The 17,892-nt window shown below is 40.1% G+C and overlaps 1 protein-coding gene across 2 annotated transcripts; it reads left to right on the top strand.

The window, feature by feature from the left end:
* Nucleotides 1-4,628: 4,628 nt before the first annotated feature.
* Nucleotides 4,629-17,092, top strand: LOC126383780 (recoverin-like). Of its 2 annotated transcripts, XM_050034452.1 has the most exons (6): nt 4,629-4,946; nt 5,677-5,944; nt 10,238-10,430; nt 12,696-13,282; nt 15,319-15,430; nt 16,161-17,092. In XM_050034452.1, exons 4-6 carry the CDS (start codon nt 12,902-12,904, stop codon nt 16,244-16,246), a joined length of 579 nt encoding a protein of 192 aa, XP_049890409.1. In that variant the 5' UTR covers nt 4,629-4,946; nt 5,677-5,944; nt 10,238-10,430; nt 12,696-12,901; the 3' UTR covers nt 16,247-17,092. The 2 variants fall into 2 exon arrangements, with proteins under 2 accessions (XP_049890409.1, XP_049890410.1); XM_050034453.1 differs by lacking the exon at nt 5,677-5,944.
* Nucleotides 17,093-17,892: the final 800 nt, after the last annotated feature.

The raw sequence follows: 17,892 nt of genomic DNA, 5'->3' as shown, positions 1-17,892 counted from the left end.
GACTTTTTCTGATGTTATTGAAGACTTCTGGAGACTCTGTTGTGAGAGCACGTATCATTCTTACACTTCTCAACGAGCAGTGGATGCTGCCGTGCCGTGGGCTCCTCTCTCGCCCCAAAGCACTCACAGACGGCCCAGTCCTCCCTCCTAGCTGCAGTCAGAGCAGGAGATGTTAACCCCTCCACGTCCAGACTGCTAGTGAATAGATGTTAACCCCTCCACGTCCAGACTGCTAGTGAATCGCGCATGCGCGGAACCGCCGCTGGCTGACCCCGACCTGGTTTACAGTCAGGGCGGGATGTAAATGTAAAATTGTCTTTGTCTAATATAAATTACTGAAAGAAGGTTCATTTGTAGTTCTAAACATATTCAGGGTGTTTTTTTACTCAGTTTTTTTCCCACGACGTTATTCCTCTCTCCTACACCAGCCATTACAATTACATGCATATGGACAATTATGCAAATTAGGCGATGACGTCATTTAGCGACTTCTAGCAACTTTTAGGACAGCCAATAGCTACTTTTCTTACTGAGGGGTTGGCAACAGTGGCCGCTGCAATGAATGCTGGAGGCGATGGTGGACGAAAACGTAACGCTGCCGCAAACGGACCCTGGTAAGTTTCTTTTCGAACATTTTCGCCATGCACATAGTTGTTTAGTGTTACCAGTTTCTTCAGATAACAGCTGTGTCCCAATTTAGGCCCGCGGACGTCCCTCGGAGGATGCGGCGCTAAATTGGGACACAGCTATTGTTTGTGATGTCTGCTTGGGTTAATGTTAACTGATCAACAGGTTAGCCTTGCTAACATTAGCTAACGTTAGCAAGTTACTTAGCCATGGGCTCACCTAACAGCCCCCCTTTCAGATGGCTAAACATTGTATAATGTGTAGTGGACGAGTCACTGTTTAAAGCGCTGTTTTTCATGTGGTCTACAGAGTTATCTGCCGTCGAACAAGACGATGCTAACTACAAGCTAACGTCGCTACTCCACTGCAACTCGCCAACACCATCCAGCAGCTGAGGTCAAAGCAACACAGCAAGGACCTGAATGATGCCCTGCTGCGGAAGCTGGAGACTGAGACCAGTGTGTTTCTTCATGGGAAGTTTTAGTTTTGCACATTCAATGCACACTTGTCACTTTTATCATTAGCTTGTTTTTTGTATTTAAATAAATTCCCTTCTAAAGAGACATGTCTGCTTCTGTATGTTTTCACTTAATGATGTACAATTTAACTGTGTAATAAGTTCAAGTAAAGCTAGTAAAAACAAGTCAAGACCTCAACAGGTTACCCATTTATGAAGATGCTTTTCATAGATGTCTTCAGTCACTGTGTTTATAAAGAAATGAGAACATGACAGCCATAATCATTTATATGAATTTATTGAACTGAAGGATGAAACAATATTGGTGACATGAAGTAGTCCAGCAAACACAGGTAAAAGTAGTCAGGTAAGCAGCAACAAAACAGCAAAAACAATGGAGAGTAGCAGCCATAACATGTGCAGCATACACAACCAGAACTAAATATAACAAACATTTGAATGGCAGGTTTTTAGGAGGCACCTCCACCGTCCTTTCAATCTCCCAAAAGCCATTTCCACAACCGACCGTGCACTGCTTAATCTGTAGTTATAGGTGTGTTGTTCAGGGGTCAATCTGCCAGTGTCCGCAAAGTGCTTCATGAGCCAGCTCTGCATGGGGTAGGACAAAAATGTATAGGTAAATAAGCATGTTGAGTGGAGAGTGATCAATACTAAAATCAATAGCTAAGCATCCTCTTTTGTCCAGCTGAAACTACAATAAGCCCTCAGTTGTCTAAATAAGTACACAACACATAATGTTACACATTTACATTGTGAATTAGCTGTGCTCTGCCAGCTAACATTAGCTTACAACAAAGGCTAACATAACAATCTCATGTTCAGTGTTAGTAAAAGACAAACCGTGTTAGGTTATTACCTGTCTTCTGGAACGTAATTGCCGTCCATACAAATTTTGTCGAGCAGCACAAATAGGACGTATCTGCCGTGTTTGGATGCCGATGAGGCCTCGTAGTGCCAGGAGTAACAGCTGCACAAGTACATGGTCCGCCGTTGTTGTTGTTGTTGTTGTTGTTGTTGTTCAACGTAACTGATGTATACAGTGACGCAATGACGTGGCACCCTAACCACTTCGAGCAGTGGAAAAGCAAATTGGTTCTCAGCTGGTTCGCAAGTTGAACCAACTGAGAACCAGCACCAGCACTGGCCCCGAACAAGCACTGGAACTGCTTTGGTGGAAAGGTGGTATAAGTGACTGAATCTCAAGACACACTGAGGACACATTGGGTGCATTCAAACCTGTACTAAGAGCAGTCCGGTCACCCAGGACACATGTTAATACCAGGTGTAAACAGGGCCATAGTGGAACATTTAGCAGCTGAAGAGTTGGATCTCAAGAGTTGGTAGAGACCAAAAACAGAGCTAAAAGAGAGTAAATGTTGGACTTAAATTCACCAAGTGAACACAAACACAACTCTGAATAAATCATTAAGTAGATCCATAACTTGTGGATGTGTAGATTATGCAGCTGCCAACAACTTGAAAGGAGGTGACATGTCAACATTGTGTTCAGAACTTCTTCCTGCTGCCAAGCAACCAAAAAACAAACAAAAGACAAGACAAGACAAACAAAAAAAATCAATTAATTCAGGTTTAATGAGCAAATAACCCAAGTTGTCATCCCTGAAATGGCCTTCGGGAATGTTCAAACTCTGTTTTAGATGGAAGTGTCACTTTGTCCACATTGCAATTACTTTAATTATTTGTAGAGGATGAGCAACCATTTACCCGCAGATGCTGGTCATGTGACTCTAAAACATCATGACGAGGACGTACATCTGACCTCCCGCTGTTCCCTTGGCTAGTGCACTATCCTCACTGGAGGCCATGAAGTCCATTAAGGTGTCTAGATTAAACTTTCCTACTCTGGGAATAGATTCCTTAAGGCTGGGCCAAAGAGCTTTGATGATACTTATCAGCCCTCCTCTGGTCACCACCGATTTTCCATTCCCTGTATTGACTCTGTCTGCTTTGCATTGCTGCCAAATCCTCCTTAGACCGCCTAACACCACCACCTTTACTGCTTCTCTCTCTCTCTCTCTCTCTCTCTCTCTCTCTCTCTCTCTCTCTCTCTCTCTCTATCTCCTTCTTTCCCTCCATTTTAATCCCCCTCTCCTCTCAATTAAAGGATTCTCTTTCCTAGAACTCTATCTAAACAAGGTTGGGGGTTAAAGGTGAGATTGCGACAGATAAAGGTTTGTCTCAAGAGCCAAGGGACGAAAACTGCTTATCCAATAAATCCGGATTCTTTAGTATTTGGAGCCTGAAGGGAAAATCCCCAATCTAAAAGAAGAAAGATCTGGATGATAGACAGACAATGAAGTACAAACACAGTGAGGATCAGTCCCAAACATCAGCTCAAAAATGATTGACAATATCAAAATGGTTAGTTCTGCATTTTTGAGCAATGCAGAAGAATTCAGAAGAAGATGTTCATGGTTTGAGGGGAATCATTTAGTTCAAATTAGAGGAAGAAAGTATGAAAAAGCATGACGACTGTCCCCAATTCTTCTCAAATAGCCCCCATGTTATTCATGATTTCTGAAAGTCAATATCGGGGTCAAAATTGTCTGCAAAAAAATCTTGTTAATAAAAACAAAATGTTTTAAGTGACAGTGTGAAACTCTTGCTTAACAGTGGCCACTGTGGCTAAAAGTAACAGTTACAGTACTCTTCAAGTGGCAACCTTCGGGGCTGCTGAAGCCAACCCAGAGGTGCCAAAAACTGCAGTTCCTCTAATGGCCACTTGAGGCTGGCTTCAAAAAGACAGTCAATCCTCATTACCCCATGATAAAATGCCCAACTTTAGAGTAGAAATAAAAATGTTTACAGCCTGGTAAAACAAACAAACAAACAAGCAAACAAACAAACATACCTGTTTTGGTCTCTGAAGCTTATGTCCCCATTCACGACAACTGTACAGAGGGTGAATTTTTATATAACTCACCTGTGTAACTGTTATTAGAGCTTAAAGTTTTGCATAATTAAGAGCGTGGCTGCTTTGGGCAACAGGTGGGTGCAGTGCGATAAGAAGTTGATGCCACAGCGACCACATTTGTTAGATAGGCCTAATGCAACTATGGTCCACAGAGTATAGGTCAAGGTCAAGGTAAACTTTATTGTCCACAAGGGAAATTTGGTTTGGGCTTCCAACCCTGCTGTAGCCACAAAAAACACATACATAAAACAGCGACTAAAATATACAAAAGACATGGGCAGGACCATATAGGCATAACTGTAGCTGTCGCTGTGTCAGTGTGAAAGCGTTTGGCTGGACTAAAGGACTCTCTAAAGGCCCATTTATGCTCAACGTTAAATACGGATCCGGATACGGATGAAGCCTTCTGTCCGTGCTCCGCGTTCATTTTGTACGTATTTCTGCACGTTTCCATAAAGCTTATGGATACGGGCCAAACGGAGCAGTACCACCAGAAACCGCGGGGGCAGTGTTGCTGTCACTACCCGATACGTAGCTCTAGTAAGACACGAAGAAGAAATAACAATGGCGGAAGCTCACAGTTGCGGAACCCAGCTTGAAACTTGCTGCCAAAGCTTGCTGGCTGATTCCTGTAGCGAGAAAGCGCAGGGTGACAGCTAGTTGCTCTGCCTCACTCACAGGTGCGCTGTGTGACTTGTCATGCTGGATGTGGGGGGCCACCCGGCGAAGCAAGTTATCGAATGCCCCGGCGGACATCTTGAAGTACTGGAAATGGCGCTCGTCAATTTCTCTCATCGGCAGTACTAGAGAAAATAATTCTCCGTCCTCCAGTTGTGATGTATTTAACGGCCTCACCGACCACCGCCTCCTACAACGCTGCCTCTGTTTTTGTCTTTTATGCAAGAGGTACATTATCAATATCTCCTCCACAGTCGCCATGTTTGTTTTTGAGTTTGTTGTTGTCATAACCTTTTGACTCTAGGCTGCCCCCTGGTGGATATATTGGTTAACATCCATGCCAACGTAAAGGACGCATGGAAGTATGTGGGCAGTGACGCATCGTTTGAAACGGACGTACATTTTCGTACGTAAAGGGAGCATAAATGGGCCTTAAGGGGTTTAATGCTTAGTTGTCCCAATAAGTACCTTTTTTTAAATAGTTCTAAAGCTGTTTTTCCACTAACAAAAATTAATATTATCATTTTCACATTTAACCATACACTATAAATGCATCATGCCAACCAAGCCAGCAGCTAGCAGCTAGGGTTATCTAAACCCTACCTTAAAATATATGCCACAGAATGAAATCATTTTGTGATAAAACAAGTGAAATGTTTATTTCTCTATATGACTCTAGGATTCAGTGTAACAGTCAGAAAGTCATCAAAATGTCTAAATAATGTCTGTTGTTACACAGCAACATTATCTAAAGCTTGCTAACTGAAGCTAGCTAACATTAGCCTGTCACTTGTGAAATCAGACCAAATGAGAAATAAGTGGGTGTGTTTTAGTGGTTATAAACTGAACTTGTATGGGGAAGACTGTGTTTTCCCTCTTCATTTAAAACCTACATAGTCTCGCTTTAGGCAGCTATTTTACTGAGAAGGTGACATTGATTTTTCATGTCCTCTGGCAGAGCTCTTCAAAGCCTCGGCAGGCAGATGGCAAAATCCAAATCACCTGTGGAGCCGTGACTGACGGTGCCAAGAGGGAGCCAGGGTGCTGAAGTTCGGCCTCAGCACGTCAGCAGAGGAATTAAGTTGTTTTATTTAATACAGAAGGGAGATCAGCAACTTGCCAGGAGAGCTTACTGTGGATGCTGCTCTATACTTGTCCTGAGATAAAGAATCGATGAAGCAGTGGGTGTGGGGGATGTCTGCAGCCAGTTATGTCATCTTAATCAGGTTGAATGCACATAGAGTTTGCTGTTGTTGTTGTTACTGTGCTTCATAATATTATCTAATTGGAGTCAGTTTCCTCAGCATAAACCTCAAGTGGTGTAAACAGATAGAGGGTTTTGGGTTCCAACCCATGGGCCCTTCTCTGTGGAGTTTACATGTTCTCCCCTCGTTAGCATGTATTTCTTAAGCATCGCACCATAGTCCACAGACATGCAGCTTAGGGTTTATTGTTAACTCTAATACTTCCCTAATATCAGACAGAATTTTTGAACTTATTACATTCCACAGTGTAATGAGCTGACAATTTGAACTCAGCAGAGTGGGCAGATTCAAAGGTCTGGACAGAGGCAACTTTAATACCCCGTTTTTTTTCACGGATACCTGGTATTTAACATTTTGTATTTGTTTCTATTTTGAAAACCGAGTTTTGGTTCCCAACCTGACTGTACCACCAAAATAACAAAGGCTGTAGTAGTAATGATTTCACTAAATCTCCACCCGTTAAAAACATGGTTGTGAACCATAAGTGTTGTGGGTTGTGCTGGACAACATCAGCCCCAGACCATTAGAAACCTCAAGGAACCCAAAGCTGCTGAACATGGTTCCCTTGGCCCCAAGCTAACCTGATAAAAATAAAACTACGATTAGTGGAAAAGTGATCTAAGGGTAATGCAGTCAATTACTTTTTAGAGCCCTCTTGGGGGGGTTTAAATGAAACCCTGGAATATAAAAGGGTTCTCAATAGAACCCCCTGGGTGGGTTTTACAAACCTAAGTGAAGCTAAAATGTCTCGGATATGGCCATGGCCATCCTGCTCTGGTGACATCATTTGGAGGCAGAGTCTGAGCAGTTGATCTCCAGGGTATCAAGTTTCCCGCCCAAACACCCATCCAACCAATCGCGTGCAGTGCTACTGAATGAGAACCCTCCAACTGGTTACACGGTTGTCAATCATGTTGTAAAATGCCCATTTTGTACCATTAAATAACTGATTAAAATCAAACTTATCAGAAAAACACTTGAACATACAACAGTGTGATGTAATTACCTTAAATGATTAAAACCATTATTGGTAAAAAAAAAAAAAAATGAATAAATGACTTGATGTGCACTTTGAATTTTCAGTTTGGGTCATGTCCCATCCGCTACCATGGAGCGGGTGGGCTTTATGACCTATACTGCAGCCAGCCACCAGGGGGGCGATTAAGAAGTTTCAGCTTCACTTTTAGGTAGCTGTCATGCTGTCCATCTTTATACACAGTCTATGGTTTTACATGAAACCCTCAGAAAAGGGTTCTTGGTAGAACCCCCTGAGTGGGTCCTAGACAATACCCTCAGAATATATAATGGTACTCGGTAGAACCCCCTGGGTGGACTCTAGATGAAACCCTTGGAATGTGAAAGGGTTCTCAGCAGAACATCTTGGGTGGGTTTTAGATGAAACCCTTGGAATATAAAAGGGTTCGCATTAGAACCTCCTGGGTGGGTTCTTGTCAGCACCCTTAGAAGACAGAAACGTTCTTGATTGAACCCACAGAGACAGTTCTGGATGGAACCACTGCACCATAAAAGGGTGTTCTGTGAAACCTTTTTCAAGGGGTTTTGTGTGAAAACTTTCACAGATGGTCCTGGGGATAACCCTTATGTTGGGTTCTGAGTAGACCCTTTGAAAGGGTCCAGGAGGAACCTTTATAAAAGTGTCTACCAGGAAACAAAAAGGGTTCTTCTATTGGCACAAGTTGAAAAACGCTATATGGCTCTACTTAGCACTCTTATTTCTAAGAGGGTATGGTTAAAGGACATGTTCACATTTGCATCTTAAAACAGTAACGTGTATCTTCCAAAGTTACAATGTCTTTAGTATGAAATCCTACCTGTACAGTGTACAGGCAGACAGATGCATCTGAGTATTGTTTTGTTCCTGCTATCGTGTGGGTCATGACTTAGCAGTAAACCCACTTTAAGGCCATGGGATACATTAAAGTGAGCTGCTAGGTGAGGGAGGGGAGAAGGTAGGTCACAGTGGTTAAATACCACCCAGTCATGACCCCTGAGTTCTGAGGAGGTCAGACATTTAATCCTGCGGCCTTCCCACCATGCTTCAGTCAGGTTTACACCTTTAGAGTGACCACCCTATGAAGCAGGTGTAGTTTGGTGGAAGCTGATGTGTTTTGTGTGTAGACTGGTTTACAGTGGCGCAGATGGTGGATCAGCAGGCAACACTAAGTTAAGCACATTTAAATGGCAGAGCCACTCGCCACCACTTGCTGGATTAAAACTTAAGTCTTTGCCTGCGTGAAGGCCCAAGGCAGTTTGGGGAAGGACTCACTTTTACTTTGTCACTTCACTTGATCAGGTTTATTTTTACAGCGGATAAAAGCTGCAGCGTGCTCGTAATCAGGCAACATTTCTGTGCCAGGTTCAGTCAGCTGACTTGTTTTCAGCCTGAGACAGGAGTCAAGCTGCAGGGCAATCCTTGTACTCCCAAGAGTTTAGTCGACCTTTAACCTGCATCACATGTCAAACCTCCATCTTACGCATTATTCTCATTGTATATCTCATATTAATAGCATAACAATAACTAGGATTTTGAGACAGATACATATACTGAATGTGTGCTGAATACTAGCAATACTGACTATGCAAATATCTTTAAATATAACCACTCAAGAAACCGAAAATCATATGTTTCTCCTGGAGTTTTTTCACGAGTTTCACTCATGAGAAGGTGTAAAAGACTCCTGAACAACTATTTAACCATCGTGGGACACTAAAAGTCTTAAAGAAAACTTTCACCCCCGCAAAATGACCATTTGTATATCAATTATTCACCATGATACCTTGAATTTGTGACAAACACTTGCATGCTTCCATGGTGAATAGAGAATCCAACAAAGGTGAACTCAACATATCTGGGACCGCATTGAACAACAGCAAAACCATATGAAAACATCCGTTTATAAACTCTCACACAACTTTTACAGTATGAAGTCTCATTCATCCAGCCTTTTGCTCACAAACAAATGTACGTATTTCCAGTGTTCTTCAATTTACTTTAGTTCATGAAGAATGATTACCTTTTTTTGGATTCTCCGTTCACTGCAGAGGCATGTGAGAAAAACAAAGTTTTCTTCACAAATTCAACATAAACCATGATGAGTAACTGATATTAAAATGGTCATGTTGTGGATGATGTATTCCTTTAAAGAACCTTCCAGGATAAAAGTCAGTCTATGATTATTCCATTTGGAAAAAGACATTTACTGATAGCAACTCCCCATAAAAATAGAAATTTAGATATTTTTTTTCCCATTTTGTTTTATTTATTGAAGTCAAAATTGACTTCAAGTTTATAGTTTAGTTGAGTGTACTTTATTAGGATTCTCATTAGCTTCTGCATTGCAGCAGCTATTCTTCCTGAAGTCCAGGATCAGGTCAGGATTTGTTTGAGCTGAAGTGTGATAATTAAACTAAACTAAGCTAAGCTATACTACTTTAGCTTCCACTTAAACACCCTAAAACAACATCTGGCTAAGCAACTTTGATAGAAGATGTATTTCCCTTGCAGCCCAGAAGTTTACAATAACATATTATCTCAAATAATATTTTATACAAAAGGTAAATTCCAAGAGTGACCGGAAGAACCTCGCTCTGAAGTTTCTGTGCATGCACAAGAGGCCAGTGATATAACTGGAAACCAAACCTGTGCAGAATAAAGTAGACATACCTTCAAAATATGTCTGCATCCCATTGATAATGTCATTAAACACATAAATAAAGAGATACATAACCAACACATTGCTTTGTACGGATATTTGTTTATTGATGTGTACTTGTTTCTTAGGTGCATATATGATTCATAGTTGTCCTATTGAGTTGAAGTCATCTGCAGTGGTGGAAAGTACATTTACTTAAGTGTTGTAGTTGTAATTTACTTGAGTATTTCCATTTTCTGTTACAGTTACTCTACAAATCAAAGCCAAATATTGTACTTTTTATTACATTCATTTTCAAATTCAGATTATTAATACAAAATATAATAATAAATGAAATATTGTCACTAGCAGTGAATAAAGTAAATAAAATTAGCACCACCTTCACCAAGTACTTTGACTACTTTTACTTTTGGGACATATTTTATACTAAAACTTTTGCACTTTTGCTTGAGTTAAATCTTAAATGCAGGACATAAGTAAAAAATCTATGGACTTCTTCCACTGTTGGTCGTCTGTGATGTCCGCCTTGATATGTGTGTCTGTTTTGCTCTTAAACCTGTTTGTGAAAAACACCCTCTAGATAAATGTGACTTGGCCACTTGACTACAAGAAGAAAAAAATCAAGAAGCTCAGGGGTTCACGAGTGCTGCTGTGGCTCCGCCTCAGGTTGATCCATCTTAATTGACTTATCTCAACAAGTGGAGGCTGATTTCTTCTGCTGCTCACAGACAGATCATCACTGTCTGTCCTGGACTCCTCAGCTGATCACACAGGTAGGAAAACAAACAGAGTTGCGCTACATTGACAACATGTAATACTGCGATTCTTAATGCTCAAGCAACCGGACTCTAGGAATGGACTTTTTGACTTTCTTGGACTTTTGGTATTGGTAGTATTTACCTTAAATTAGGTTTAAGTGAGATTTTCTGAGGATAAAGACATTAAGTCATCATAGAGTCATGACAAAGGAAGAGATGATTTTTTTGTTGTTGTGTTTTGCTGATTGATCATTGTCTGTTCTCCATCCAAAACAATGAACCGCAAAGAACATTACTTAGATGATGACGACATGCTGAAGAAGAGACTAGAATGCCATGATAATCTTAATCATCTGCTGTTACCCATAACCTTTCAAAGATTTTTTTATCTAAACATGCTGTATGTAACTCCGGTGAAACATTGTTGACTATTGAGTCTCATTCCCAGGTTGCCCAATACCGATGCCTTGGGTTGGTGGACTATCAATCCCAAGCATTGGTATTTGAATATTGGGGAAAGAAACTCAACAGTCAACTATCTTTTTCCAGAGTTACATATACCACTTTTATATGATGAATTTCATAAATATTTATTGATGTTCAAGATCCAATTAAAATTGGTTATTGTATATTGATTTGCAATTTACCATTGAGAAAAAGATGAGACACCTCTTCTTGTTTTATCAAAGTATAAAGTACTTGAATTGGTTTGTTAATTGGATCTATTTATGGTCACCATAGTGCTTTACTTCGCTCCCCAGGAGATTAGATTATTTTGTCTTGATTGTCGCAGATGAAAAAAAAATACATTACATTATGAATTATTTTCATTACTGTCTGAAAATTGTGCAATGAGTTTGCTCATTGTGTGATAAGTCTAATTTTTTCTAGTAATGTAAGTGTATTGATGTTACTTTCAGTCAGTGGGGATAACAAACCAAGGCACTGATTTTTAGCATTGCATTGGATGGACTGCATTGGATTAGTAGTGATACACAAAATATAATGAGTTACCCTTCACCGCTAACTGAGCTGGAGGCTGAATTTTACCATTTGAAGACCCTGGGGATGTTGGTGGTCACTAAGGCTGGGTATTGGTAAAGGTATCAACCAGATTAACCCAGTTCTAAGTAGCATTTAAACTTCTCCAGTCAAACGATACCTGCATTTGATTTTTTTTGTACCCAGATCTAGAAAACAATGACTAGTTGTATGCATTAGCTTGCAGCCAATCTCTGCAAGCGTTCAATTTAATGCAACGTGTAATTTGCAGCTACAACCTACGCAGTCTGGAGTATGCTAAAGCTGAGTTGGGTGAATTTGATGGAGTTGTTTGTACAGTTATTTATCAAATACTTTTATGATTTGAACACTTTTCTAAAATACATTAATGTAAATATCATTTGGATGAATGCTTCCTTTCACATGATGGGTATTGGATAAAGAAGTAAAAAAGTGTATCAAATGTTTACTTCATCAGTATAAGTGTATTGTATTCTAACTTTTTTTAAATTATACCCCGCCCTAGTAGACACTTACTGCTGCAGAAGCAATTCAGCCTGTATAGTTGTAATTACGGCCTTTCAAAGCCTTTCAAAACTGCTAAAATTTGAAAGTGGACAAAACACAGGATTTTACCTCATTGCCACTGAAGCTACAAAACCATAGAAAAAAAAATAAATGAATTAATTGACAAAATTTAATTGGGTGGGAGATCAGTAGAGACAGTCTCTCAGCTGAAAGTGCTCATCCAAGCCTTGTTGGCTCATAAAGCTGGGCTTACTGTGGCTGATGAAAATATATTAATCGCCACTTAAGAATATGGCTCTCCTAAACATCTTAAATATTCCACATTGATAATGAGGAAAAAAATACCTCATGAAATCAAAGCTTAAGTACGGAGAAGCCATATTCCTAAATGTCACCCAAGACCTTCCTGAGTCATACTGCTCAGGTCCTCAGTGCTGAGTTGTCAGGGTGCAGTGGGAATCAATTCTCACAGATTATTTTCCTCACACTATTTGTTGTTGTGCATATCAAAATTTGACACAAAACATCTTATATGGCTTAAAGAACTGGTAACATATTGCAGTCTGCTAATTCTTAATAGCAAACGGGTAGAGAATAGCAAAACCATCTAAAGCATCACACTATAAATGCCAGTAAACAAACACTTCAGCCTTGACCTGGGTTGAACCTTGTCCGTGACACCTCTTGTTGGTATTACTGATGGTCGATTGGCTTAATGAGCTTACCAAGCAGCTTCTGCTCTTTTCACAGCATATGCTTCTGTGGACTGAACTGTAGGCCAGGACCAGGATCAAGAAGGATACTGCAGCCACTCCAGAGGAATAGTCTTCTGTTTACCTCTTTGACAGAGTAGAGGAGGTGACTCCCTAGGTTGAATCTGTGAGTTAATTGCCCTAGAAGAGCTCAAGGGCTACAAGTTCACACTTAGCTCTAAAGCATCACCAACAACATCAACAATGGGTAACAGCAAGAGCGGCGCTGTGTCTAAAGAGATCCTGGAGGACCTGAAACTCAACACCAAGTTCTCAGAGACTGAGATTGTCCAGTGGTATGAAAACTTCAAGAGGCAGTGTCCAACAGGGCGCATCACAAAAGAGGAGTTTCAGAGCATCTACAGCAAGTTCTTCCCAGAAAGTGACGCCCAAACATACGCCCAGCACGTCTTCCGCTCCTTCGACACAAACGACGATGGCACACTGGACTTCAAGGAGTACATCATTGCTCTCCACATGACATCAACAGGGAAGACCACCAGGAAACTGGAATGGGCCTTCTCGCTGTTTGACGTGGACAAGAATGGATACATCACCAAGTCAGAGGTCAAGGAAATCTGCTCGGTGAGTTTTGGAGAAAGGGGAGTTATGTAGTGGCCTTACAAACAACCAGCTCTTGTAGGTTGCTCACTGTTTGGCCTCCAGATGTTTGGGAATTGTCTGAGGGAACAGTTAAGTGCTTTGAGTAAAAATGACGCATAGACGACAGCTTCATCTGCATAGAAGTTGATATTAGATTATTCTGTACTGTATTTGTTAGTGTGATAAGTCAGGCATTAACAGGTTTTGCAGACCTCAACACTGGGTGAACCAGGTTTAAGAGGGTGTAGGTCCCTCTTGTCCTGACCTACTGTCAGACTGGGACCAGGACAATTCAATTGACAGGTAGATAAAGGCATGGAGGTTAGATTGCAAGAAGCACAAAGGGAAGGAACTGTGATTGACATTTGCCGTGCAGTGAAGGAAGTTATATTTACAATATTGATAGTCAGATAACACAGGAGCTCGCAGGAGTTTAAATTAAGCATGTGATTGTCTGGAAATGTGATTGTCTGTTGTTTTATTTGGACATGCCACTCAAACTTTTTGTAATTTCTGATTGCACCTCTATTAGCACCCACTCACTCAATAGTAGCATCAAATTCCCTTCCACCAAATTTACCTGCAGCATTGAAAGCTATTTTGCATCTCATGGTATTACGGTTGTTAGGTAACTTTTTTTAGACACAAGATTAGACTTGATTGATTGATTGATGCTGATAAACAGTTTAGGATTAATTAAGGGCTAAGCCTACAGAGCACTTTGGAGTGAGGAGGGGAGGATATATATAAATACAGAATGAAGAGTATACAGGAGTCATGCTCACATCCTATTTTAACAATTGTGGATCAAAAGAAATGTGACATGGTAATTATTGAAACTCAGATTTGAGTTTGAAAGACTCAGCAATCTACCTAACCGATTCTTAGTAAACTATGGCAGCCACTTGTTTTTTGAGTAGACATTAGCCAAAATGAAATGAAGTGTAAACAACAGTATCATCTGCATACAGGATGATTTGGGACTGTCACATACTGCATCTTTTGGTGGCTTCTCGACAAAGGTTGGCGTTGAAAATGTTGCAGAGTTTAACAATACAGTGAATTATACAAATTATAACCATAACACCTATTTTTTTCATTCAAAACTTTTCAATTGTCAGATATGAAGTTAGTAACATTTAAATTCCAAATAATACATCACCAGTGCCACTATTTTGGTTACGTTAACATAACTTACTTGCGTGTACTTCACTGAATTAGTTTTCAGAGAGCAAAATGGCAGAAAATTATTATTATTATTTCTATTATCTCTTTATACAGTTTGCATTGCAAAAATAGCCAGAAAAGACTAAGTGACGTTAACAGTAAAAGTCATTGAAAAAAAGCCAAATCCTGCTTCAGTCTGACTGCAGTAGTCTGAATAAGTACAATTTGCCACTGATTTGACAGCTTGGTCATTTTTCCACGGTAATCTTTTCATTAAGCCCTGTAATTGTGATTTTTTTCTGTATGTGATGAGATTATTTAATGTCTGTGTTGAAATGTAAAATGCTCAGATATTAATCCAATTGGTCGGTATTCCAGGAAGTCATATAGAAGCGGTTATAAAGAGACAGGAACCACCAAACAGTATAAAGATTATAAACTATAAAAGGGCAGTTTGATATTTCTGTGTTATTTCCAGTATAGCACTCAATAATATCTAGCTAAAAATATCCTATTTTTGAGGGCTTTGGATTTCAATTTAAAAGATTTGAGGTCATATAATCACAGAACAAAGCTAGAGAGGCCAAATGGCTGGTTGGTTAATCCCTTGCACCACAGCAGTTTGTTGCTGTTTTTGTCAGTAGAAACATGATCAGCTCATAGGTGTGGCAAAATGGTTGAGATTAAAGGGGGATTTGGGTGTGATGTTTCCTGTCCATTAGTTCTGACTGTGCTGACTGGGAAGAGTGACTAAGGGGGAAAGTGGCAGAGGAGGGATTTCAAAATGTGAAATATTTGAACGCTTTCTTCTCTTTTACCTTTCTGTGTCTGCTGTTGCTTTCCCCTAACAGGCGATTTTCAAGCTGATTCCTAAAGATGAGCTGAATAGTCTAGCTGATGATGAAAACACAGCCGAGAAGAGGGCAGACAAACTCTGGACATTCTTTGAAAAGGCTGATAATGGTGAGAGACAACAGTGTGAATGGAGACATGAATGTATAAATATGAGACTTTAGACAACCTTGGTGCCCTTGCTTCGAATCGGACAGGAACAGGAAATACATTCAACAGTTAGTCATGGAAAAGGCCTTAGTTTTTTTGGGGTTTTTTTAGATATTTTTTGGGGCATTTTTTGCCTTTAATTGATAGAAAAGTGAAGTGTGAAGTGGGGAGAGAGAGAGGGAGTGACATGCAACAAAGGGCTACAAGCTGGAATCGAACCCGGGCCGCTGCAGCAACAGCCTTGTACATGGGGCACCTGCTCTATCAACTAAGCCACCAACGCCCCAGGAAAAGGCCTTAGTTGAAATGAATGAGCAAATATTCATGTTCAGGATTGGGTTTGGCCTTGCATCTGTTGTACCAGCAGATGTTTTGGACCTTTCTCAAAGAGGAACCTTTAAGAAGTCTGGTTGAAAAAAGTTGCTCTGCATATCCTCCATAGCAGTATGCAGCTGAACCAGCTACTCCTTGGGTTGAGGACAGCAAACGGCTCAGAGATAAAGCTCAAGCAAACTAATAATCTGCAGTCAAACTGATTTTGTCTGAGGTACTGGTCTGATTGCACTAATAAATGCAACAAATTAATCAGTGTGCTCCAGTGTTTTTCCCCTTGGAACCTAAGTGTTTTTAATGTTGTGTCATTTCAAATACCTGAACTAAACTTTTTCTTTTTTTCCTTTTCTGCCTCCAGAACGAGTGGCAGAGGGAGAGTTTATCCAGGGAGTGTTGGATAATGAGGACGCCCTTCGTTTGATTCAGTACCAGCCTTCGAAGTAACACTCTCCTAGAGATTCATTATATCTCTCTCCAGTCCTGTCATTTCCACTTTACCCTTTACTCTGCTAATGCAATGACACCTGACAGCACCTTCACAAATGTGAACACACAGCAGGTGTGACGATAACGCCCCATCGCTCCAAATTAATGATGCAGAATCACCTCCAGGGTTTAATAGCATTTGTTACCGATGTATGTGTGCCGCCTGAACAGCTTTCTTCATCATACAGGAAATTAAAAAAATGTTAAAAACTCCACGATGACTACTGTCTGTCTACCACAAAGTAGACAGTAATATCCCCTCATACATGACCTAATTGACATTTCCCCACAAATAAATAAAATGTGCATATGCGTTTCCTGCTAAGTTTAGCCTCCTTTAGATGGAGCACATACATTATTTCTGAAACTGTCAATGTTTAGTTTACATTTCTTAAGAAAAATGTAATAATGGTGTGTTTTAGCAACTCAAGCACACATTTTAATATGATAACATGTCATGTGCTTTAGTTAAGTAACATTACCATGAAATATGTTGTTTTTCTTTCTCTTTTGGGCAGCCAATGATGGTCTCTGTAGTCTCTGGGATGTTTTTTAAAACCCTGACCAACATGTAAATGCAGCGAGGTGTAACTGTATCTGGGCCCTTCCTGTTGTCTAATTTTGTGTCTTTTACAGTGTTCAATTCATCCATGTGGCACAGTCGTACATGTTTGATGTTCTAGTTAAGTGGTGCACTCTGGGGAATAGGTTGTTCATGTACAACAACATGTAAAACTAAGTGTTGGTCCCAGATTTCCCTTTACGATAAATTCAATAAAACAAACCCATGAAATTGTAATAAAACTTAAGTTGTTGGAAGTCTTCTATAATTCTTCTTTTCAGCTGTTATTATATTTATTATGCAGCTTGCTAACATGATCACAATACTAATGCTAATATTCTGTTCTGCAGCGAGTAATGCTTAGCATGTTCACCATCTTAGTTTAGCTTGTTGGGATGATAACACTTGTTAATTAGCACTAAACACAAAGTACAGAATGTTCTTAAAGCTACAGTTGTTATCATAAAAAAATAACTTTTTGTCTGCTAAAACTGTAACTATATCCTGAAAGTAGTACACGAGACAGATGATCAGTGAAAAAAAGTTGCAGTGCTTCTAATGGCGTTTACAAGAATCCACCGTGCCTGAATGAAAACAACCAATCAGAGCCAAGGAGTCTTGTGAACTGTGGTGGAACTGTCAAACTAGGCTGCGCTGATCAAATATGAATCAAGATATGGTTATCATATTGCCTGGTACTTGCCTCAGATGTTTTCAGAAACATTCTAGTGTTTAGCTGTTTAGCTGTACAATGAAAAAGTTTAGTAATCAAGTGTATACCAGTCCATACCCATTGGTAGCTTTGTCACCTTCTACCTATGCCAATCCTCAATGCCTATGTGCAGTTTCACATAGACTGACCATGTCAGTGAGTAAAAAAATCGTGGGACAGACAGAATGACTGACTGACAGAATGACACACTGACAGTTTCTGTGATTATGTACAGCATACCATACCATGACTTAGTCATACCAAAAATTTGAAAAAAAAGTTTAGCCATTTTTGAGCATTTTTCTGTTGTTATAGCGCCACCCAGTTGCC

The sequence above is a fragment of the Epinephelus moara genome, chromosome 22, assembly GCF_006386435.1.
Source record: "Epinephelus moara isolate mb chromosome 22, YSFRI_EMoa_1.0, whole genome shotgun sequence".
In the NCBI taxonomy this organism is placed as follows: Eukaryota; Metazoa; Chordata; class Actinopteri; order Perciformes; family Serranidae; genus Epinephelus; species Epinephelus moara.
Note: the sequence above shows the minus strand (reverse complement) of the source record. Positions and strands in the feature narration are given on the sequence as shown.